General features: G+C 46.1%; 1 protein-coding gene across 1 annotated transcript in view; it reads left to right on the top strand.

Moving 5' to 3' along the window:
- The window catches only part of COL15A1 (collagen type XV alpha 1 chain), a 226,752-nt gene extending 207,481 nt beyond the window's left edge, over positions 1–19,271 (top strand). Inside the window, exons 36-43 of the mRNA XM_084857603.1 lie at positions 1,582–1,726; positions 3,136–3,200; positions 5,574–5,702; positions 5,828–5,887; positions 7,480–7,539; positions 14,174–14,359; positions 15,841–15,956; positions 16,902–19,271. Coding sequence (XP_084713729.1) covers positions 1,582–1,726; positions 3,136–3,200; positions 5,574–5,702; positions 5,828–5,887; positions 7,480–7,539; positions 14,174–14,359; positions 15,841–15,956; positions 16,902–17,118 — 978 coding nt within the window. The 3' untranslated portion in view covers positions 17,119–19,271. The remainder of the gene's footprint in view (positions 1–1,581; positions 1,727–3,135; positions 3,201–5,573; positions 5,703–5,827; positions 5,888–7,479; positions 7,540–14,173; positions 14,360–15,840; positions 15,957–16,901) is intronic.
- Positions 19,272–23,712: the final 4,441 nt, after the last annotated feature.

Consider the following 23,712-nt stretch of genomic DNA (forward strand, 5'->3'; position numbering starts at 1 on the left):
TGCACACCTTTCTATTGCATCTATTTTATAACAAGTTACACTCTTCAACTGCTACATTCCAATCATGGGAGTAATCCCACCAAGGCTCAGGCAAACCTATCAAGTTGTATTTACCTTCCTGGAACGAGGAGTTCAAGCTCATCTTGTTTATTCCCCATATTCTAGAGATCAAAAGTCGTGAAGCAGTATTACAATATTCTTCTTCAATGTCTCTCCTGCTATTTTAGTGTGGGGTTAGCTAGGTACCCCCTTCAATTGCAGAAGATGAGGGATAAGGATCTTGCACTACCAGGCATATGTGCAGAGGAGAGCATGTAGTGAAAGCAGGCAGCACATGATCCCAATGTCCCTCAGTGTGTTGAGTTTACCTAGTTCAACAAGTATGTCCTTCGGTCCTGCTCTGTTTAGGAGCTCATTTGAACAACCATTGCTTAGTTCTCATTAAGGTGGTAAACTTGTGTTTGGGCTGTATCACTGCAGACTCCAGGTGGGGTGGCTCATATCATTGTTCTTCCATAAAAAAAACCAACAACACCCCTCCCTCCACACGGAAAATCAGATGTTGGGGGAAAAACTAGGCCAGAAACCTTCTCCCTGACATCTAGTTGTCTACATGGACAATGGGTGTTGCCTTTTGGAGAGCTCCATTAGAGTTCTGGCTGGTTCTGACTAAAACCTGAAGCGGATTCATCGCCCCACTGACATCGGAGCCACCAGCCTCCACGGTTCCTGTTTTTATCTTTGTGTAAAGGAGTAATATGAGTCTCCCACCTGCAGTCCGAAGTAGTACTGCCCACACACAGGTTTATGGCCTCAGTGAAAACTAGGCCCATATCCTTGATCCAGACAACTAACTGTCTCTGTTTCTTGTTTTCCCTGTACAATGTGGCCACACTTGTTTAACAGCTCACCCCCAGTGACGTAGCGGCACATTCTGAAGTGCACATGCTCATCATGACAGTCCCCATAGCCACGCCCCCAGGGAGAGTCCAAAAATTCAGGCAGCTCTGTTGATCAACAGACCCATTCTAGCAGTTTTCATCTTCATTAGGAGCTGGACCTTTTTTCAGGGTCATGTGACTTCATTGCCCATTCATTACCAAGTCACCCAAAATACTTTGCAGTGCAACAGGGATAGCTCACGACAATATATTGTTGTTGGGAAAATCCATTTCTCCCCCAGCTACTGTGAGGATTGCAGCTATGCCTGAGGGAGTGGCAGGATGACATCATTGCTCTTGTTAATCAAAAAGTCCTGATGCTTCGACCTTGCGGGCCCTGGCTCCGCTACTGCACGGCCCACCCCCCACCAGGGCTTGCCTCACACCACTACATGAAAGGCATGCAAACCACTCTGTGTCTCACAGAGACCTCTGTGGTAAAAGAAAACGTCTGCATCATAAAAGCACCGAAAATATCTGACTTGTATATAGAGAGGAGCCTAACCTTGTGAGCTGGAGAGCATTCTGGAGGTATCACTGCTGTCCCTTAAGCTGCTGTATCTGAACATTTTAGTTTAGTCTCAAAAGAAAAGATTATATAGTTTTATTTACAAATGTTTTGTGTTTTCTACTTTGACAGGGGTCAAAAGGAGACACAGTTGTTGGGCCTAGAGGCCCTCCAGGGGTACCTGGCTTACCTGGGCCTCCAGGGTTTGGACCAGCTGGGCCTCCTGGGCCTCCAGGACCTCCTGGTCCCCCAGGGCCTTCTGCCATCTATGGCTCAGGTATGTCATATCGACATCTCCTTTCTGGTGGGTGCACCTGCGCATGAAACATGAATGTGCAGACATGTGCTTCTGTGTACCAGTGGCCATGAATATGAATAATATAAATATTTAAGCCTTCCTGGCCTATTTGGTATTTTACCCCTGCACTTGATGGCTAAGTTCTGGGGGAGGAGTGAACCTCATCCATTGTTAAAGCCACCTAGCTATGGATCCAAAGAATAGTGCAACTAGTTCCATGTACCCAGAGGAACTCTGGAACTTTGATTCAGATTCTTTAATAGTACCCCCCACCCCCATCTGCCACATGGCTTTGCAATTGAAGGGACAATTTGGGATATCCTGTAAAAGTCTGTAATTCAAAGGGAAAAGGTTAAAAAAAATCCAATGGGCACATCCGAGCCCTTATTTATTTATTTATTTACATTTATATACTGGCTTATTTGCTAAAAAGCCATCAAAAAGCCCCTGAATGCTTAAGGTAGGTCTTTAGTCCAAGAATCTTGTAGCACTTTAGAGACTGACAGATTATTACAGCATGAGCTTTTATAGAGAAAAGCCTACTTTGCTAGAGGCATGGTTCATTGTTCATATGGAATTTATTTTACCAAACCGACTGTGTGGGGCCGGGAGGTTGAAGAAAAAACTTTTCCCCACCCACACCAAATATACATTTAGGGATCCCAGCTGGTAAGGAAAGTACAGGTGTGAGCAGGCAATAACTCATTTCCAAACTGCACACTCCTCCACCACTTTTTAGAGACCCAAGTTCTAAGACCTAGGTCTTATGCCATTTGATCTATAATTTGATCTAATTGTCAATCCATATCTGTTTTTCCAGAGACCCCTTGTGTCAAAATACCAACAACAATATAATGTAAAGCAACTAGCACCAGGATAGAGCTAAAGGGTTTTTCTAGATGAGGCATTTATCTTGCACTTGTCCCTCCCTACCTATGGTTGTTTATGGGTTCTTCAGATGATATCCTGACCTTCCAGTTTAGCTTCTGTGTCTAACCAGCACTTTTGGCAAGTCTTTGTTAGAGCAGAGAAAATGCAGCATTTAATTGTGAAAGCGAAAGAAAGCGTGATTGCCTCTTATGTATTTGCACTATTCCACTATACCACAGTGCCACCTAGAGGTTACGTAGCAGAAAAACAGAAAAGGAAATGCACCTCATGTAATGCTTGGATCTTAATTCTGTGATTCATGTAGAAAAGCTCAAGATCTCCAGATTAAGTTGTTCAAGCAACAAAACTCAGGACCTAAACGCTGTAAACCTTCACTTAATACTAACTTGTTTATCTTGTGAGGAACATTGCCACAGCCCATACTGTGCCAGCATCTTCCACATCATCGCTAACATGAGGAGATGGAAATACATATCATGCTTTTTTTTTTCTTTAAGCACAAGCTTTGCCAGGCCCACCAGGACCTCCTGGAGAACCTGGATTACCAGCATCCAGGAACTTGGTAAGAGTGTGTCTGGTTCTTAAGAGCTTGCTAAAACTTTTTCTAAGCATAATGGAAATATTTATACAGACTGTAAAGGGAGTTAGAGTGAATGTGGGTATGGACCAGTTTAGATGGTTGTGTTTTCCACACGATCATCTGCAGAGACACGTGGACTGCTGGTAGGCAACCTAGCAGTGATCCCACAAAAACATTGATTGCATGAAGCAGTGCCAGAAAGTGGGGCCTGTATAGTGGCCACTGCAATTTGTGCAACTGTAATAGTTCAAAAAAAAGAGCCCGCTAGGATCATGTAGACTGAGGCGGCTGCATGTACTGGGCTCGACCATGAGCCAAGAATTTATTACAAAAATAGACAGAACAGGTATACTGGCAACATTCCAATGAAACCATCTATTATCTAGTTAAGGCTGCAGTCCTGTACCTATTTACCTGGTAGTACGCTGAATTGAATTCAACAGGGCTTACTTCTGAGTATATGTCTATAGGATTGCACTCTTAATCTATAGAGCAGATAGGAGACAGGCAAAGGACTGGATGTGTTGGAGTAGTGTGCAAGGGATATAGGAAGACAAAGGAAGGAAAATTAACAGAAAATATGGGAACAGAGTAATAGAAGTCAGACAGACACACAAGGAGCCTAATCAAGTTGGGGAAAGAGGGACTAAAGGTGCAATCCAGAAAAAAAGTCCTACAACTCCCAGCATTCCCTAGCCAGCATGGCTGGGGAATGCTAGGCGTTGTGGGACTTTTTTCTGTCTAAACATGCATAGGATTGTGGCCTAAAATGTTAATAATATATTGGTCCTGGGCAACGTGGGTTAATGTTTGAGCGTTACAGAGGTCAGAGAAAAGGCACAATTGGAGAAAAGAAGACAGAGCACGGAAATTCCCTATCCCAAAGCAAAGAAGGTAGAAGGGGGCGACTGAGCATCCCTGGTATTGTTTTCCGGTGGGTTTTCCAGTACTTCCTGCATGGTGCTTTTCCCCATTAGGGCTCTAGCTAAGCCAGTCAAGTGGTAAGCTGTGAAACTTGATTGCATTAGGAGCCGCGTAGGGCATGTACGCACGCCAGAGGTCCCATGCCTGCTGACTAGAGGGTGGGCACCATGCCTCTTGTCGACACCAGAAGAGGAAAACGTGCACACACCTGCAACCCATTTTGTCCTGTGTGGCCAATCATAAGCTGGCTCACCTTTCTCAGATGTTGGGAAAACCACTCAAAACGGCAGAGTGGACTTCCTTGGCAAAAACATCTAAGAAGAATCAAAGCGGCATTTGGGTGGCTTAAAATCAAAACAAAACCTATAATTCAAATACTTGTAGTGGGTGAAAGCGGAATATATTTTTGAATAAATGCCAAAGTAGGCAATTTCATATTTTATGCAACAAGAACAGTACTAACTTCTGGGTTTCTTCCTAAGGAAATGCCTGTACGTTTAAATTCTCTAAGTTTGGTCAATATTTCCTGGCAAGGCATGGCACCATAGAGGAACTTCATTGTTCTCTTTCATGAGAATGAAAGCTCAGACTGGTCTGCAAGATGAGCAGATGCATAATTTAAGTAGCTTTCCTGGAGAGCTTAAAGTACCATTTGCCCTTAAAAAAAACTTTACAGATATGAAATTGTAAGGACAAATATTACTTGACTTAGTCTGTAAAGACATAGTTGACAAATTCATGGAGGAGAACGCTATCAATGGCTACTAGTCCTGATGGCTATATGCTACCTCCACCATTAGAGGCAGCATGCCTGTGTACACCAGTTGCTGGGGAACATGGGCGGGAGGGTGCTGTTGCACTTGTGTTCTGCTTGTGGCTTCCTGATTGACAGCTGACAGGCCCCTGTTGAACAGAATTCTGGACTCGATGGACCCTTAGTCTGATCCAGCAGGGCTCTCTTCTTATGTTCTTAAAGATTTATTTTGTCACCTATATTGGTTGCAGATTTCCCGGTTTCCAAGATATACCCATACAATGAAATATGTGTCTTACCAGGCTGCAGTAGAAGAGGGGATTGTCAGGGTTTGGGCAGAGGGAACTTGCACTGCTCACACAAGCTTCCCAGCATTGGTGATGCTGTTGGTCCCCTTGCCTTTCTGTGAGCCCCTTGTTCCCCCTTGCCATGACATTCTTCCTAGGAGGCAGGGGGTGCAGCTTCCCAATGGCCTTTGGTCTCCTGGCCAGTAATGGAGACCAGCGTGTGCCTTCCTTCAACTCTGCAGTCTCAGGGCAACACTTCGGTTTTGTTCTGTGAAAAACAAATCTGCTTTCCTGAACTCCCAGTCACTTCTTGCCCAGATAAAAACTAAATTCTTATACGTCATTCTTTGTATTTGATATTCACTTTATCTTAAGTTTTTCTCTTGACAGGTTACAACACTTAGAAATGTTAACACTATGCTACAAACTATTCATTTAGTGTCAGAAGGCACACTGATCTATCTTAGCGAATCCAGCGAGGTTTTTATCCGTGTACATGATGGATGGAAAAAAGTGCAGGTAAGAGTTCATTCTAGGTAATATCGCTCCTCTACCATTCAAAATATTTGTCAATTGCACTGTTTTCTGAAAGGAATGTGTTGGCTTCTGTTCCCGTTTCCATCTCATTTTATGTTTCATTCCAGCTTGGTGAACTGATTCCCATCCTTGATGACAGTCCCCCACCTCCAGCAATCTCAAGCCCAGTAAGTGTCAAAATTGAGCAGGGCCACTGCAGATGCTGACAGACCCAGTAATAGCCTATATGCAGTAGGACATGGATGCCAGACCTGTGAGCATTCTGATCTCCTGCTGTTCATAGGAAATAATATGAGAATCTGAATGTTGGAATGTATGTAACATTTGCCCATTCTCACTTTGCTTCTGTCCCCTTTGGAGAGGTTACGTTTGTGGAGATTGGGCAGTAAGTCCATTCGCCCTAGCATTGATGCATACATTTTTAGCTAGCCTGGTTGTTGTTACATATGGTTTGATTTCAGTGGAGGCTGGTGGCTTATAAGAAGATCCCTGCTGGATCAGACCAAGGGTCCATCTAGTTCAGCATTCTGTTCACACAGTGGCCAACCAGCTGTCGACCAGGAACCCACAAGCAGGACAAGAGTGCAACAGCACCTTCCTGCCCATGTTCCCCAGCAACTGGTGTACATAAGCTCACTGCCTCTGGTACTGGAGGTAGCACATAGCCATCAGGACTAGTAGCCATTGATAGCCTTCTCCTCCAGGTATTTGTCCAACCCCCTTTTAAAGCCATCCAAATTGGTGGCCATCACTACATCTTGAGGTAGCGAATTCCATCGTTTAACTATGTGCTGTGTGAAGAAGTCCTTCCTTTTATCTGTCCTGAATCTCCCACCAGTCAGCTTCAGGGGTTGACCCTGGGTTCTAGTATTTTGAGAGAAGGAGAAAAATTTCTCCCTATCCACATTCTCTACACGATACATAATTTCCTATTTCTGTTAACTCCTTTTTCAGTGTGTTGGTGAATCTGCTGTAGTTTCAGTCAGAACCAGGCAGAACTCTAAAGGAGCTATCCAGGGTACTGAACTATGCTCAGCATCTTGGATAGCTCCTTTAGAGTTCCAACTGAGGCTCAGAGTGGATTCACTGCCCCGCCGAAATAAGAGCCACCCGCCTCCACGGTTTGATTTCTTATTTCAGTATGGGTCTTGCTGCCAGCTATAAGATGAGAAGTCTCTTTAGGGCTAAGGACAGATAAAAACTTCTAAGAGCAAGCAAAGCAGTCTTGGACTCGATGGCCTTGTAGGCCCTTTCCATCCCTACTATTCTATGATTCTATGATAGCTGCCCACCACTTTGTAAACAGATGTATATGGGGGGGGGGATGGGGGGGAGGGAGCAAACTCTGGAAAAACTAGTTCTGTGGGTTCTAGGAGTGGTTCAGTTCAAGGTGGGGGGAACGTTGCTCTGGAGGATGCCTACTGACTACTATCCATGACTTTTAGCATACCTCTCCCCAGTGCTCAGAGCAACTTTGCACCTGGTTTTTAACATGTTAATGATGGTAGGGGGGTTAAGGTGAAGGATAACCATATAAACATGCATGTGTCATTGCCAATTTTGAAACCAAAATCTGACACCTTGCCTGATACACAAGGGGAGGGACAAGACTGAGGATAAACGTCCGGCATGTGACACTCAAAACTCGCTTTGGTGTGCTCTTACAGTCTAACGTTTCTCTTTACCCTTGTTCCCCCTGTCCCCTGGCTTGTAATGCTTTATTTTAACTTTTGTAATTTGTTGTGTGTTACACTAATAGGGATTTCAACCCCTTCCAGCACCAATTCCAGCTTCAGTTTCTGACAGCGGAAGGCCAAGTGTAAGTAGGAGGCTTGTTTGGGGCAGCTCAGCGGGCCCAGGGTGTGTTTGCCATGGCTCTCTTCCCAGGAAATGTTGCTGCAGTTCATGCCAAACTGTGGCTGGAATCACCAGTCAGTGTTTCACTATCTGGCCTTGTGGCAGGAAAGCGAATTCCTCTTGCCTGTCATTCCCTGTGTTGTCTGAACAAATATTGTCAGAACCTTGACAACCATAAAAGGCTGCCTGGTTGCAGATCTTCCCATTACCACTCAGCACCAGAGAAGCTTATTCATGCAGGTCAGGAAGGCTCCAGCTAGCTGTCTGAATTGGAGTCCTTCCCCACCAGATTTGCTGCAGCCCTTCATCAGAGCAGATCATCTTGGCTGAGAGCAGTTCCAGCTGAATAGGCTCTGCTTGAGCAAGAACAGGGGTCCCCAATCTTTTTGGACCCATGGGCACACTTAGGAATATGAGAAACTGCTGTGGGCGCCACACAAAATGCCTAATCAGTGGATTGCCACTTTGGCATCTACCTGTCGCATCTGTGGATCTCAGGCTGTGTCTTATTCAGCAAAAACTCTCGTTTGGGGCCTATTGGACACCACAATGTCTCTTTAATAAGGGATTGTCTAATTTGGCTAATTGCTGGTGGTGCAATACAGCTAATGCCTCTTTTAAACATATGTTTTGGGCAATGTCCAGTAGTTAACTGGGTTTTTTTGCGGGGCGGGGGGAGGTTATTACACAGATAAATGTTGTACTGGAACTGTCTTTAATATTAACTGATATACACACACTTTTAAATTTTATACCTGCTTCATGGAAATTAACAAATGGTCAGCGTAAATGGATTTTTCTGGGCTGTTTTGACAGCTAAAAGACTGCTATTATAATACTGGAAGGATAAACCTTTACCTCCTATAATGCAATGGATTAGGCTCTTACAAAACTTTCAGTATTTGAATGGGTGCTGTATAGATGCCACCTTCAAATGGATACTTATTTGGATATTTGATCTGCTTTTGTTGAAGCCTATGTATAATTGCTAGGAAAAAAAACTTTTTAAAAAATTTATTAATCACCCATCTGGCTGGTCACCCAGCCACTCTGGGCGATGTACAGCATATAATAAAACAGTTTAGAACAATAAAATTGTACAAAAAAACATTTTCTAAAATACCTAACCCACCCCAAATGCCTGCCTGAACAACCACGTTTTTAATGCACGACGGAAGCTCATTAAAGAGGGGGCATGGCGGAGTTCCCTAGGGAGTAGGGATGTCAGAGAATTCCGCCACGGATCTCGGGGAGGCCGAATGCCAGCGCATTTGGCCCCCCGAAATCGGTGGCGGAACGGTCTGCCCCCCCGCCCCCCCCGGGACGAGACTTACCTGGGGCGGATCTTCCTGGCGGCGGTGGCGGTGGCCGGTCTTCTGACCGGCTGCTGCCGCCACCATTTCCAGTTAAAAAAAAAAAAAGTGATAGGCTACGTAAAGATTTACGTAGCCTATCATGGCTAAGTTTTTTTTAAAAAATGTGATAGGCTATGTAAATGTTTACGTAGCCTATCACGGCTGACTTAAAAAACAACAACAACAATGCGCGTATGCAAATGGCGGCGGCCACGGCTGCCGCCATTTGCGTTCCTTATTTTGGCACGTCTTAGTCTACGTCAAGATTTACGTAGGGATGGCGGAGAATTTCTCCCCGAATCTTCGGGAGGCCGAGCGCCGACGCATTCAGTCCCCCGAAGTTGGTTGAGAAATTCTCCGCCAGACCCCCGCGCCCCCCCGGGACAGGACTTACTTTCGGCGAATGTCCCTCTCGGCGGCGGGTCTCGGCGGTGGTTCGGCGGCGGTTCGGCGCGGGTGGAGGCGGCGGCCGGTCTCCCGACCAGCTGCCTCCGCCGCCATTACAAAAAAAAAAAAACTAAAGTAAAAAAAAAAACACACACACCCGTGATAGGCTACGTAACAATTTACGTAGCCTATCACGGCTAGATTTCCAAAGTCAGCTGTGATAGGCTACGTAAATCGTCACGTAGCCTATCACGGGTGACTTTGGGGGGGGGGAAAAAAGCGCATACGCAAATGGTGGCGCCCATGGGGCGCCGCCTTTTGTGTTCCTTATTTTGGCACGTCTAGTCTACGTAAAGATTTACATAGACTACAGCGAAAATAAGGGCACGCTATTTGCCATGTGCGCCGCCATTTGCGTACGCGCTTCCCCCCCCCCAAGTCACCCATGATAGGCTATGTGACGATTTACGTAGCCTATGACGGCTGACTTTGGAAATCTAGCCGTGATAGGCTACGTAAATCGTCACGTAGCCTATCACGGGGACTTTTTTTTTTTTTTACTTTTTGTTTCGCAGCCGGGGAGACGGGGCACTTCTCCCCGGCCTGAATTTCGGCCGGGCGAGGCGGGATGCCTCCCCCCCTTCGCCTGAACTTCAGGGGGAGAAGCGAAGAGCCTCCCCCCCACCGCGAAGCCAAGCTGCGAAAAGGTAAGTGACTTTCGTACATCCCTAGATTTACGTAGACTAAGATGGCAAAAATAAGGGAACGCAAATAGCGTAGCGTCCGCTACGCTATTTATGTTCCCCTTATTTTCGCCGTCTTAGTCTACGTAAATCTTGACGTAGACTAAGACGTACCAAAATAAGGAAGGCAAATGGCGGCGGCTGTGGCCGCCGCCATTGCGTACACGCGTTTTTTGGGGGTTTTTTAGTCAGCCGTGATAGGCTATGTAAACATTTACGTAGCCTATCACGGCTGACTGCAGGGACGCAAACGGCGGCAGCTACAGCTGCCGCCATTTGCGTCCCTGCTAGCCAGTGGCCGGATGTCCAGCTGCTGGCGGAGCCGGCCGGCGGCTCTGAAGAATCCCTGCGGAGCACAGCCAGCCAGCCAGGATTCCGGGGGGGGGGGGGAGGAACGGAGCGCCTCCCCCCCCATCCAGGATTCCAGGGGGAGGGACGGAGCACCTCCCCCCCACCATCAACATAATCCACGAAAGGTAAGTGCCTTTCGTACATCCCTACTAGGGAGGGAGTTCCACAGAGTGGGGGCCACCACAGAAAAGGCCCTCTCCCTCGTCCCCACCAGCCTAGCTGTCCTGGCTGATGGGACAGAGAGAAGGCCATCCGAGGCTGATCTTGTTAAGTGGCGTGTCTGGTGTTGCTGGAGGCGCTCCTTAAGATAGGCTGGGCCGGAACCATATAGGGTTTTAAAGGTCAAAACCAACACCTTGAATTTGGCTTGGAAAACAACTGGTAACCAATGCAACTCCTTCAGCACTGGAGTGATGTGATCACGCCAGCAGCAGCCTTTAATCAGGCGAGCTGCCGCGTTCTGTACCAGCTGCAGCTTCCGAACTGTCTTCAAGGGTAACCCCACTTAGAGCACATTACAGTAGTCTAAACTAGAGGAGACCAGGGCATGTACTACCGATGGGAGCAGATGGTCAGGAAGGAAGGGGCGCAGCTGCCGTATCAAATGGAGTTGATACAGCGCTGTCCGGCTCACAGCTGACACCTGAGCCTCCATGGACAGCTGGGAGTCCAAAATGACCCCCAGGCTGCGGACCTGGTCTTTCAAGGGTAGCCGTACCCCATTCAACACCAGGTCAACATCCCCCAGCCTCCTCTTGTCTCCCACCAAAAGTACCTCTGTCTTGTCAGGGTTCAGCTTCAGCTTATTCCTCCCCATCCAGCCACTCACCGTCTCCAGACATTTGGACAGGGATTCTATGGCCAACCTTGGTGAAGATTTGAACGAGAGGTAGAGCTGCCTGTCATCCGCATATTGATGACACCGCACCCCAAACCTCCTGATGATAGCCCCCAGCGGCTTCACATAGATGTTAAATAGCATCGGGGAGAGGATGGAACCCTGTGGCACCCCACAAGTGAGTGGCCACGGGTCCGGAACCTCCTCTCCCAGTGCTACCCTCTGGAACCTGCCAGAGAGGAAGGACCGGAACCACCGCAATATGGTGTCTCCAATGCCCAACCTCTCCAGGCGGTCCAGGAGGATACCGTAGTCAACGGTATCAAAAGCTGCTGAGAGGTCGAGGAGAACAAGGAAGGAGCATTCACCCCATTCCAGAGCTCTCCTCATATCATCCACCAAGGCGACCAAGGCCGTTTCTGTCCTATGCCCAAGCCTGAAGCCCAACTGAAATGGGTCTAGATAATCAGCTTCTTCCAAGTGTGCCTTCAACTGCAGCGCCACCACCCGCTCAATCACCTTGCCCAAAAATGGCAGATTTGAGACTGGGCGAAAGTTGTTCAGAACTTGGGGATCCAAGGAGGGCTTCTTTAAGAGTGGTCTTATCACTGCCTCCTTGAGGGCTGATGGCATCACTCCCTCCTCAAGGGAGGCGTTCACCATTCCCCTGATCCCCTCACCCAGTCTCTCTCTGCAGCCCATAATGAGCCAAGATGGGCAAGGATCAAGTAAGCAGGTGGCCGGCCTTACAGATGAAAGCACCTTGTCCACTTCATCAGAAAGCTGTATGCATTTCATACATATATCATACATAATCATACATTTCATCCATGTACATATATTTAAAAAAACAGAAAACGATATTTTGAAAGATCAGATCCCTGCAGGCATCATGTTGGGGACCCCTTCGCAGGCATCATTAGAGGTACCCGCAGGCACTGCATTTGGGGACCTCTGAGGCTGAGCATCAGATCCCCATGTCGAGGTGCACAGTAGCCCCTGAGCAGTCAGCTGTTGCCTGGGGTCCCACAGTACACTCCAGACCACTTTCGAACCAAAAACGAATCATGCTGTAGCCAATTACCTTCCTGCAAAAGTCTTAGAGCCACGACTCAAAGGTAGTAATGTTAGTGATTGCTCCTGCACTTGTCTGGATGACTAAAGCACAGCCTTCAAGGTTTCACAGATGAGGATAGGTGTAGGACCAAGGATCACTGCCCAAGTTCCCTCCCCACACATTATTACGCATTACGGAGGCTCCGCTCCACTTGCTGTAAGGCATATGTTTACCCACACTGATCTAGGGTGCAAGCCTATGCATGTTTAGGCAGAAAAAAGTCCTACAACTCCCAGCATTCCCCAGCCAGTAGGGCTGGATGGGGATGCTGGGAGTTGTAGGACATTTTTCTGTCTAAACTTGCACAGGCTTCCACCCTTAAAGTCTTAAGGTTTTTCTTCTGTCACCAGTGTGGCTAGTGTCCGTCTAGGATGTTGGAGACTCAGCTTGAAACCTCTACTTACCCATGATGCTCAAGGGGTGACCTTGGGCCTGTCACTACCTCTCAGCCAAAGGATTTGTTTATATATGGTTTTTCTTAATTGGAATCATTTCTAATGAGACAAGAAAATCATTTCTTTCTCTCTCTCGTTTCCTAGTTTTTTAAGTGCTTGTATTTTGTATGTAATGTAAAAAGTAAAAAAAAAAAGTTTTTCGTTTATGGACCTTGACTTATATACAATAGTGTTTTAGGAGCAGTAGGAAAGAATGATAGAATTTTGTACTTCATTAAGATAATAGATGTTTGTGCCGTTGGGCTTGCCTGTGCACTCCTGAAGCTTGAGGCTGCTTCCAGTCTGTGTAGGTGACAAATACTTATTCTTCGTGATAGGTTAGTCTAAATATTCTCATTTGGAATGCACTGCTCCATCAGTTATTTCAGCTTTTACTCTGTTCAAGGGCATTTGATGTTATCTACAGAACAGCAAAACAATAGACATGATAACTCTAAAAACAAACTAGCGGCCTGCAAAGACTTGCCTAGCCATTTCAAATCTGTCCATGAAACTCAGCCGGCCTTGCCTCTGCAGCTCCATCACATCTATCTCCTTTCCGCCAATTCTCCCCCTGTGTTTTCCTTCCTGCTTCCTCTCTCTGTCTTCTCCTTGCCCTCCTTAGGGACCCTCCTTGCAACCTTCTTCTCAGAGCTGGCCCCCTGCTTCACATCCCCTGGCCTGTGGTCTTCCAGAGCCCCTGAAAACAGAAGGAGGTAAGCATCCAAAGTAGATCAGAAAGAAGAGAAATGAGTTCTAAGGATGCAAAAATAATATATTATATATTATATATTATATATTATATATTATAGGGGCTTCCTATAATAAATTTATTTTTGCATCCTGAGAACCTGTTTCTCTTCTTTGTGATCTTCCTAGGCCGCTGCCTCATGCGTCTCTTATGCCCTAGGCCCTTTTGCCTGCCCTGCCCCTCTCTAGGATCTGAAAAGCAGAGGAATCCACTCACTCTGTCCAACTGTGACATTAATGCAGCTAAAGGCTTCAGACATGCACTCAACCCTTGGTGAGGAATAGGCAACCTTTTTCTATCATGAATCACATTACCTCATTGGTTGTCTGTCAGCAGCCACATGTCAACTGTGGGCAGGGCCAGAGCCCAAGGTTGATGGGTCACCCCTTTTTCTCTTTCCTTTCTCTCCCCCTCTTCCTTCCCATGTAGCAGGCTACAAGGCAGGGACAGATCACCCGTGTCAGAGATCTGAACAGGTGCCATGGAGAGGGCTTTTGAAATTTGGCTGAGGGCCACCTGAAATTAGACTGAGGGCTGCAAGAGGCCCGATGGCAGCATGTTGTCCACCCCTGCCTTAGCAGTGCATAACGGCAGCATTGTTTGCATCCTGTACGCTGCAGCTTCATCTGGTGGCTTTGAACACTCCGTTTTCTGGGGATATGCGAGCTGACTACCAGTGTTTTCAACAAGCCCGGGCCGCTGGTTTAGTCTCCACATACAGAGCATTTTTGTCTTCACATCTTCAAGATCTCTTGACAGTCGTCAGGAAAGCAGACAGATACCATCTGCCCATAGTTAATCTTAAGGTAAAAGACTTTACGTGCTTTGTTTTCTGACACTCGGCTCTTTTCATCCATGTGTGCTATGCATTGGAAGCATGATGTTTCGCTGTGAAAGATGTGGCATGCCTCAGGTGTAAATGGGGGGAAAAGCCTCTCACAGGTGTTGTCAGTCCTGGTCTAAAAGTCCTAGGCTTGTAGCCCCATCTCTTTTACCATCTACCTCTCCCACGTGTGGCCATGCCCATTCCCTAAAGGAACAGACGTTAAGATATTGTATAATGAAGACAAGAAACATCTTAATACAGACAAAGCATCTTTCACCACTGAGCAACTGCAGTCTGTCCCCTCACAGTTAAAATTAAGAAGTAGTTTTTTCCAGAGCAAATGGTAGGACTCCTATGCAAATATTTCTGGCCCATCTTTTTGAAATGCTATGAGAGAGGCAACAGCTGGAGGGGGAGGGCACACTTCTTAATTTCTAAAAGGTAAAAATTAAATTTTAAAAGTGTTTTAAAATTAAGAAGTGTGCCCTCCGCCCTCCAGCTGTCACCTCTCTCATAGTCTTCTGAAAACATGGGCCAAAAAAGATGTTGCAGCCTTAAAAGCTTTTGGTGGTACACCTGCATCATCTCTTGCCAGGATCTGTACCTGACTGTACTTGCTTACTTTCACCGCTAGTAAGCCTGTCCTGTGGTTTCATGGGAACCATGCAGTTGCCACTTCAGCGATTCTAATGTGGCACCTGGAATGGTGCAGAGAGATGGCTGCATGTGGCCACCAACCACATACCCACGTCCAGCGCTGCTGTCCTTCCACACCCTTCACTTGGCCTCTTGCTTCCTGGAGCAAAACAAGAGCCAGATTTGCTCAGGCTGTCAGAAAGGGAGAATAAGTGATGATGAGACTATATTAGGGGAGGTGCAGGGTGGGAAAACAACTGCCTCTTCCTTCATGGATGCACACTGTTAAAAAAAAAAAACCAGGTGCATTCTCGAGGTGACATGACCTTTGCGACTGTTACAAGCGACTGCAGTCTCTATATGCTCTGAGTGGTGGTAGAATTTCAAAGAGGAAAAATCAGAAACAGGCAGGATGGGTATGAAAAGACTGTGGGGAAAAACAACTTGGCTGGATAGGTAAACCTTAACCAGGAGCTTTGAGGTGACAGCTAGCTGATGGGCAACGGGAGATCACACCCTTGGAATACAGTGCAGAGGCAGTGAAGTGCAGCTATTAATGTGTAAGGATGCAATCCTATGCATGTTTAGATAGAAAAATGACCTACAACTCCCAGCATTCCCCATAGCTGGCTGAGGAATGCTGGGAGTTGTAGGACTTATTTCTGTCTAAACATGCATAGGATGGCACCCTAAATGAGGCACATTTTTAGAAGGAGACTAGACTCCTTGAACACAGCATCAAGCAATTTAACAATGCGGCAAAGAATCATGCTGAATGTTCACTTAGTTTCATTTCTAAAAGGTGGTTTTGTTTCTTTCCCATAGGGAGAAACACTGTTCAATAGCTGGGAGTCAATATTCTCAGGCAATGGGGGATGGTTTGACCTCCGGATTCCAATATATTCCTTTGATGGTAGGAATGTCATGACTGATCCAGCTTGGTAAGCTCACATTCATGGATGTCATTTCTAAAGTTATGTGAAACATTATCCCAATATTTTAACGGCTCCATTAAGATTGCTCTGTGATTATGCCTCTGGAAACCTTTCAATTTCCCTGGAATCCGGCAACAACTGGAAGGATTAGCACATCTAGCAGCAAGGCAGAGGTACTGCGTTTAATGTCAAGAAGTGAGATTATAACATCCACAGGTTCCTTTAACACTGAGGAATCAGCCCAAACTACTTCCCTCCTCGGGACCAAATTAAATGTTTGTGGGTGACACAAAATTCAAGTAAACTCTTGCCTGCCACCTCCCCTGCACATTGCGGAGTGAGCATCGAGAGCCAAACTACATGTCACACTAATCACGTCACGTGTAGCTGAGGCTTACATTTTACTTTCGTGTAAGCACACATGGCTGTGATTTGAATCAAGTCCATGGCACTCTGGGAGGGGATGGAATTTTGCAGGAAAATAGGGGCTGGAGGTTTAACCCTCTCCTCCCAGAGTGCCACGGTTCCGATCCAAATTGGGGCCACATGGGCTTACATGAGAATAAAATGTGAGAGGCCTCAGCTACATGGTTAGTGTTACACGTAGGTTATTTTTTTTATTATTGTTGCATGTATATCCCATGTTTTCCCGCTTGCAAGGAACCCAAAGCCGCTTACATGATCCTCCTCCTCTCCATCATACCCTCACAACAACCCTGTGAGGTAGGTTAGGCTGAGAGTCAGTGACTGGCCCAAAGTCACCCAGTGAGCTTCATGGCTGAGTGGGGACCCAGATCTCCCGAGTCCCAATCCAACACACTAACCACTACACCACACTCGCTCTTTAGTTTGGTCCTAAGTTAATTCGTATCAGACATGGAGCATAAAAAAGTATACAATCAAAATTATTATTTCAAGGAATATAACATTAAAGCATACTTCTAACTTTAGGCCTCAAAAAGTCATCTGGCATGGATCAAGCCCAAATGGAATACGACAAATTAGCAACTACTGTGAAGCCTGGAGGACTGCAGACCTGGCAGTCATGGGACAAGCTTCTCCCCTGAAGTCTGGGAAGCTCTTGGATCAAAAAGCATATAGCTGCAGCAACAGTTTTATTGTTCTTTGTATTGAAAACAGTTATATCTCAGATACTGGAAGGAAATAAATTCCCTCTACCAACCCGCACCCCATGTAAATTTAAAATTTTATGACAAAAAATGTTGACACTGAAATATAATTTTTAAATGATGTAAATATTGTATTGTAATTGCATACTTTAAAAAAAGATATAACCAAAGAAAGCATACCTCAGAGAGGAATCTTATTCCAGGATGGTGAAATTCATTCTTCTGAAACATGGCAGCCCACTCAGAAACTGGGTAGGAAATCAGCCGGTCTGAGCAACTATGCAGAAATACTTAGGCAAAATGGGACTGGTCACCATTATAAGCCTGCATGGGGTCATTGCTAAAAGTGATATTGGGAATATCTGGTCTGGTGTGCAAGCAGTGGGGCACCCCCACATTGTACACTGCTCCAGTGGGTCTCGAACATTTGTGCGTACTGCAGAAGGGGTGTAATCACTACTGCAGCTTCCATAAACTTTTCTGCTCGATAAGCTTCCATAAACCTTTCTGTTAGGTAAGTGCAATTGAACTGAAGTGGTTCATTTTCCACACGATCCTCCTGCATACAAACCATAGACCAGGGTGCAAAAGGTATTTCAGGTACACCCAGTGAGATTTTTGTCTTTTTTCCTCTTTGAACTGCATACTGCCACACCACATTGCAAGCTGATTTTGAAGCACCTCTTTTGTTTCAAAAGCAGCTTGCTATACATCATGGGAAACAGAGAAGAACTAAGTCCCAAGCCATCTTGGGCATATGGAACTAGCTGCATAGCTTTTCGGAATGTGGACCACGTAAGGAGGCCATGATTTGGGAAACCCTACAAGGCCATTTCTCTAAAACCTTCCTTTAGAGAGGCAACAAGTCTGAATGTGAGTGACCTAGGATGAAGCCATCTCCCCCCACCCTCCAAATTTTTGCATGTGGGCAGCACATGGAAGATGAATTTCACCCATATGGAAACAGAATCTGATGCATATTTTGGTGCTACTGTGGTCTTAAAAACCTCCAAACAGTGTTGAGAGGAAATTCTAACAGTGTCAGTGGTAGATATCTAAAGGACACATAGAGAGTTTCCGTGCACACCAGGGCTTCTGAGGACCCCCACCCTTTTGATCGGAGCCTCCCCTGCCCCACTTGAAAAGCCTCTCCCAAAGTCAGGAGGCACTTTGGGATTGGTATCTGATGCAACACAAAGAGCAACAGGTTGGAAAGAGAAAACAGGGAAGCCCTGAGATGCATGTGGAATCGCTTTGGATCCCAGCCAGTTTCTTGTACTTGCAAAACTGTCCTTGGCTAATTTACTGACAAGCACGGTGTCATGCGTTTATGTATTCCATGGCAGCTTAGAGCAAGCTGCTTTCTTGTTCCAATGAGAATTGTAGAAAGATAGACGGATGTTTCCTTTCAGAGAAATGGAAATGAAATGCAGATTGGCTGTTTATCCTCTCCTTACCCCTTCACCATTGCAGTGAAGGGCTAATTTCTTCAGAACTGTTGTTCACAGTTTTTGCCAAAAGTAATTATAACAGCCTTCCACAGCCTGGTTCCCTCCAGATGTGCTGGACTGCAACTTCCATAATTCCCAGCCAGCATGGCCAGTGGCCATGGTGGCTGGGAAATATGAGAATTGCTGCCCAACACATCTGGAAGGAGCCAGGTTGGGGAAGGTTAAATAGGACAAGGGTTGGCACAGCCTGCTACCCTCAAGATGCATTGGACTACAGCTCCCATAAGTCCCAACTAGCATGGCCAATGGTCAGGGGAGTTGTAGTCCAAAACATTTGGAAATGTTGGTGATTCGCTTGTCCTTCACAAAAGTGGTATTATCGTATCATGTAGATGTTTGTTTCCGCTGTATTGTCTCACAGTGTATTTTTTACAAGCTGTATGTTTATAATTGTCGTAATATAGCACTATAACTGTAGGCAATAATCACTGTTTTGAAATATAAGCTAGTAGTTCTACTCTGATTTATCTACCATCAAATCAGTAATTTAATAGCTACTGGTAAGACATAATATGTTTCCTTCCAGAGTTCTCCTCATTTGTAACCAGTGTTGTTTTTATATGATGTAAAAATGTGAAATGCAGTTCTATTTTTCCATTTTAATTAATATAAAAGCATCTTTCCCACTGTGTCTGGGTCAGGTATTGTTTTTCTCTAAATAAATATCTTTATTGTACTGATAAGGAACATTTGAGAAAGTAAAGTACGAAAATGTGGCATATGTGTCCCAGTTTATACTGGGCCTACTCTTGGAACGGGAGGGTGCTGGCCACTCCTGTACATTTGCACAGAAGGAGGAATGTTGGCAGGTGCAACTAGTCATATAAGGATGAGAAATTCTCACCTGTTGAAATTCCCTTTTATAGATACAGGAATCTTACTGCCATATCTGGTTCCGTTCAGAATCCTATCCCTTTACAAGGCCATCATTGTGAGAGATGCGCCACACTCTTTTTGTAGAGTTGCCTCCAAAGTTCAATGCAAAGCTTAATTCTTCTGATTGACCTCTACAGTTTCTGGGATACATCTGTAGGATGTACAATGATATCTGCACAATGGCATGTTCTCATAAAATCTCATTGTCTGGTACACAATTCGTACCCTCAGAGCTCCCAGTATCCTCACTCACACAGGTTCTAACAGAAAGTCACATGGTGTTTTGGGTTATAATTGGAAGGCAGTAGGAAATGATCAAAGGGCAAAGTCTGCCCTTATAAAAGGGTGCTGGCTGCCTCAGTGAGCTTCAGATATTTATTGCAGCAGGGGTGTCATAGAAGATGGTGGGTGGCTGCAGGCCAATGCTTTTCTACAGCACAGCCAGCCACCAAGAAAAATAAGGGGAAAAAGAAAAAGGGATTCTTGTCACTTCTGTCTAGTAAGCTGTGGGGGGGGGGGGATGAGAGCAGTGGGAGACTAGGGAAGGCAGCGGTTGTGGGGCAGGGAAGCTGGTGTGGGCTGGGGGATCCAGCTAGGATCAATACTTGTTTAGTATATTGGGGCTCAGACTCCACCTGTGCCTTGTACTCAGTCTTTTGTGACTTGTTCTTTGTGATGTGGCAGATATTTTGTGGTAGTGCCTGGGACAGTTTTTCAAATTGCCAAATGTGCCCAGAAATGTTGCCTACCTTGATTTAAGGCAATTTTCCTGATTCTTAACCAGTCTAACACCAGAGAAATGTAAATTAGAAATTGTCACTTGCTGGGATTCTGAATTTAAATATTAAGAAGTTTGTTGTTACCTAATACCAGTGCCAGGGCTTGATGCCATTCTTGGCTTACTCTGCTCTTAAATGTCCAAGGGCCTTGTGGCACGGAACTATGGTCTTGTTAATCCAAGGTGGGATGTTTTAGGTTCAAATAGGGGCAGAACTAGCAGATCTCTCTTCTATACTCTTTGTCTTTTCCTGATGCCTTCCTTTGAGGAAGGGTGGGATCTATGTACTATTAATAATTATAAATAGACACATGGCTTGGTTGCACCTGATCTAAGTTGAAAGTGGCATAGAAGCCAATGTTAGAGGGGTGGGAAATGTGTGATCCTCCAGGTGTTATTAGACTGCAACACCCCTCACCCCTCACCAGTGGCTAGACTGGCAAGGGCTGATGGATGTTGCAGTCCTACAACATCTGGAGAGCCACACGTTCCCACCCCTGTCATAAGAAGATAAGAATAGCCGTGCTGGGTGAGATGAAAGGCCAGCATTCTGTTCCCACAGTGGCCAGCTGCCTGTGGGAAGCCCTGTATAGAGGAGATAGATATACAGTCAGAACCAGAAATATTGGAACAAGGATAACTGTTTTGGCAGTTGGCCTCTGTACACCACCACATTGAAGTTGAAAGGAAACACACCCAGATGGGAGCAAAGTCAGGACTTCCAGCTGTAATTCAAGGGGCTTGACAAAAGTGGGGCACTAACCATTCAGGAAGGACAGCCAGTGGCATACACAAACACCCATTGTTGGTGGTTCATAAGTAATGGAACAAACCAACATCATTTCAAACTGAAGGATCGCCTTTAATATCTGGATGAAAATCCTTTCCAGCCTGAAGTCTGGAACCCATGGACATGACCCAATGCTGAGTTTCCTCCCTCAAGATGCTTTGCCAGGCCTTTACTGCAGCTGCCTTCAGCTGCTGCTTGTTTGTGGGTCTTTCTGCCTTCAGTCTTGTCTTCAGTAAGTCAAAAGAGTGCTCTATTGGGATGAGATTAGGTGACTGACATGGCCATTGAAGAACATTCCACTTGGCTTTGAGAAACTCTGGGGTAGCTTTTGCTGTATGTTTTGGGTAGGGATGTACGAAAATTCTGCCATGGAACTCGGGGAGGCCGAATGCCAGTGCATTCGGCCCCCCAAAATCGGTGGCAGAATGGCCTGCCCCCCCCGCCCCCCCCCGGGGGACGAGACTTACCTTGGGCGGATCTTCCTGGCAGCAGCGGCTGCGGTGGCCGGTCTTCCAACCGGCTGCCGCCGCCATTTCCAGTTAAAAAAAAAAAAAAAGTGATAGGCTACGTAAAGATTTACGTAGCCTATCACGGCTAGGTTTTTAAAAAAAAATGTGCTAGGCTACGTAAATGTTTACGTAGCCTATCACGGCTGACTTAAAAACAACAACGCGCGTATGCAAATGGCGGCGGCCATGGCCACCGCCATTTGCGTTCCTTATTTTGGCACATCTTAGTCTACATAAACATTTACATAGACTAAGACGGTGAAAATAAGGGGAATGCAAATAGCGTAATGTCTGCGGCCCGGAATCCTGGCCAGCCGGCTGTGCTCCGCAGGGATTCTGCGGAGCCGCCGGCTGGCTCCGCCAGCAGCCAGACATCTGGCTGCTGGCTAGCAGGGATGCAAATGGCGGCGGCCATAGCCGCCGCCGTTTGCGTCCCTGCAGTCAGCTGTGATAGGCTACGTAAATGTTTACGTAGCCTATCACAGCTGACTTAAAAAATTATTTACGTAAATGTTTACGTAGCCTATCACAGCTGACTTAAAAAAACCCAAAAAAACGCACGTACGCAAATGTCGGCAGCCATGGCTGCCGCCATTTGCGTTCCTTATTTTGGCACGTCTTAGTCTACGTAAACATTTACGTAGACTAAGACGGCAAAAATAAGGGGAACGCAAATAGCGTACGCTACTTTATAATTTTATAAAGCGTACGCTACTTTAATAAGCTACGCTATTTGCGTTCCCCTTATTTTCGCCGTCTTAGTCTACGTAAATGTTTACGTAGACTAAGATGTGCCAAAATAAGGAACGCAAATGGCGGCGGCCATGGCCGCCGCCATTTGCATATGCGCGTTGTTGTTGTTTTGTTTTAAGTCAGACGTGATAGGCTACATAAACATTTACGTAGCCTATCATGGCTGACTGCAGGGACGCAAACGGCGGTGGCTACAGCCGCTGCCATTTGCGTCCCTGCTAGCCAGCGGCTAGATGTCCAGCTGCTGGCGGAGCCGGCTGGCGGCTCCGCAGAATCACTGCGGAGCACAGCCGGCCGACCAGGATTCCGGTGGGGGAGGGAGGAACGGAGCGCCTCCCCCCCTGGCGAGGATTCCGGGGGGATGGACGGAATGCCTCCCCCCCAACCATAAACATAATCTGTGAAAGGTAAGTGCCTTTTGTACAACCCTAGTTTTGGGTCATTATCCATCTGCAATATGGAGTGGCGTCCTATCAGTTTGGCAGCATTCGGCTGAATCTGAGCAGAAAGTATAGCCCGATACACTTCAGAATTCGTCCTGCTGCTTTTATCAGCAGTCAGGTCATCAATAAACCTGGTTCCATTGGCAGCTATACATGCCCATGCCATAACACTGCCTCCACCATGTTTGACAGATGATGTGGTATGCTTTGGATCATGAGCTGTTCCTTTCCTTCTCCATACTTCTCTCTTCCCATCATTCTGGTACAAGTTAATCTTGGTTTCATCAGTCCAAAGAATCTTATTCCAGAACTAGGCAGGCTTTTTTAGGTGTTTGCTAGCAAAGGCTAATCTGGCCTGTCTGTTCTTGAGCGTTACCGGTGGTTTGCACCTTGTTGTGAAGCCTCTGTATTTACATTCATAAAGCCATCTCTTGACTGTAGATGTTGACAATGACATGCCTACCTCCTCAAGAGTGTTCTTGACCTGGCTAGATGTTGTGAAAGGGTTCCTCTTCACCATGAGCAGAATTCTGCGGTCATCCACTTTAGTTATCTTCCGTGGTCTTCCAGACCTTTTGCTGTTGCTGAGCTTGCCAGTTAATTCCTTCTTTTTCAGGATGTTCCAAACCGTTGTATTGACTACTCCAATGTTTTTGCTATCTCTTTGATGGGTTTATTTTGTTTCCTCAGCCTAATGATGGCCTCCTTCACTCGCATGGACACCTCTTTGGACCTCATGTTGGGAGTTCCAGTGAACAGCTACCAAATGCAAATATAACACTCAGTATCACCTCCAGGCCTTTTATCTGCTTGATTGGTCATGGGGTACCCAGGAAACAGGCCACACCTGGCCATGCAGCTGCTTGTCAACCATTACTTATGAGCCACCAGTGATGGGTGTGTGTGTATGCCACTGGCTGTCCTTCCTGAATGGTTAGTGCCCCACTTTTGTCACACCCCTTGAATTACAGC

Source organism: Heloderma suspectum, chromosome 5 (assembly GCF_057233095.1).
Source record: "Heloderma suspectum isolate Gila_16-S chromosome 5, 16-S_ref, whole genome shotgun sequence".
NCBI classification, from domain to species: domain Eukaryota; kingdom Metazoa; phylum Chordata; class Lepidosauria; order Squamata; family Helodermatidae; genus Heloderma; species Heloderma suspectum.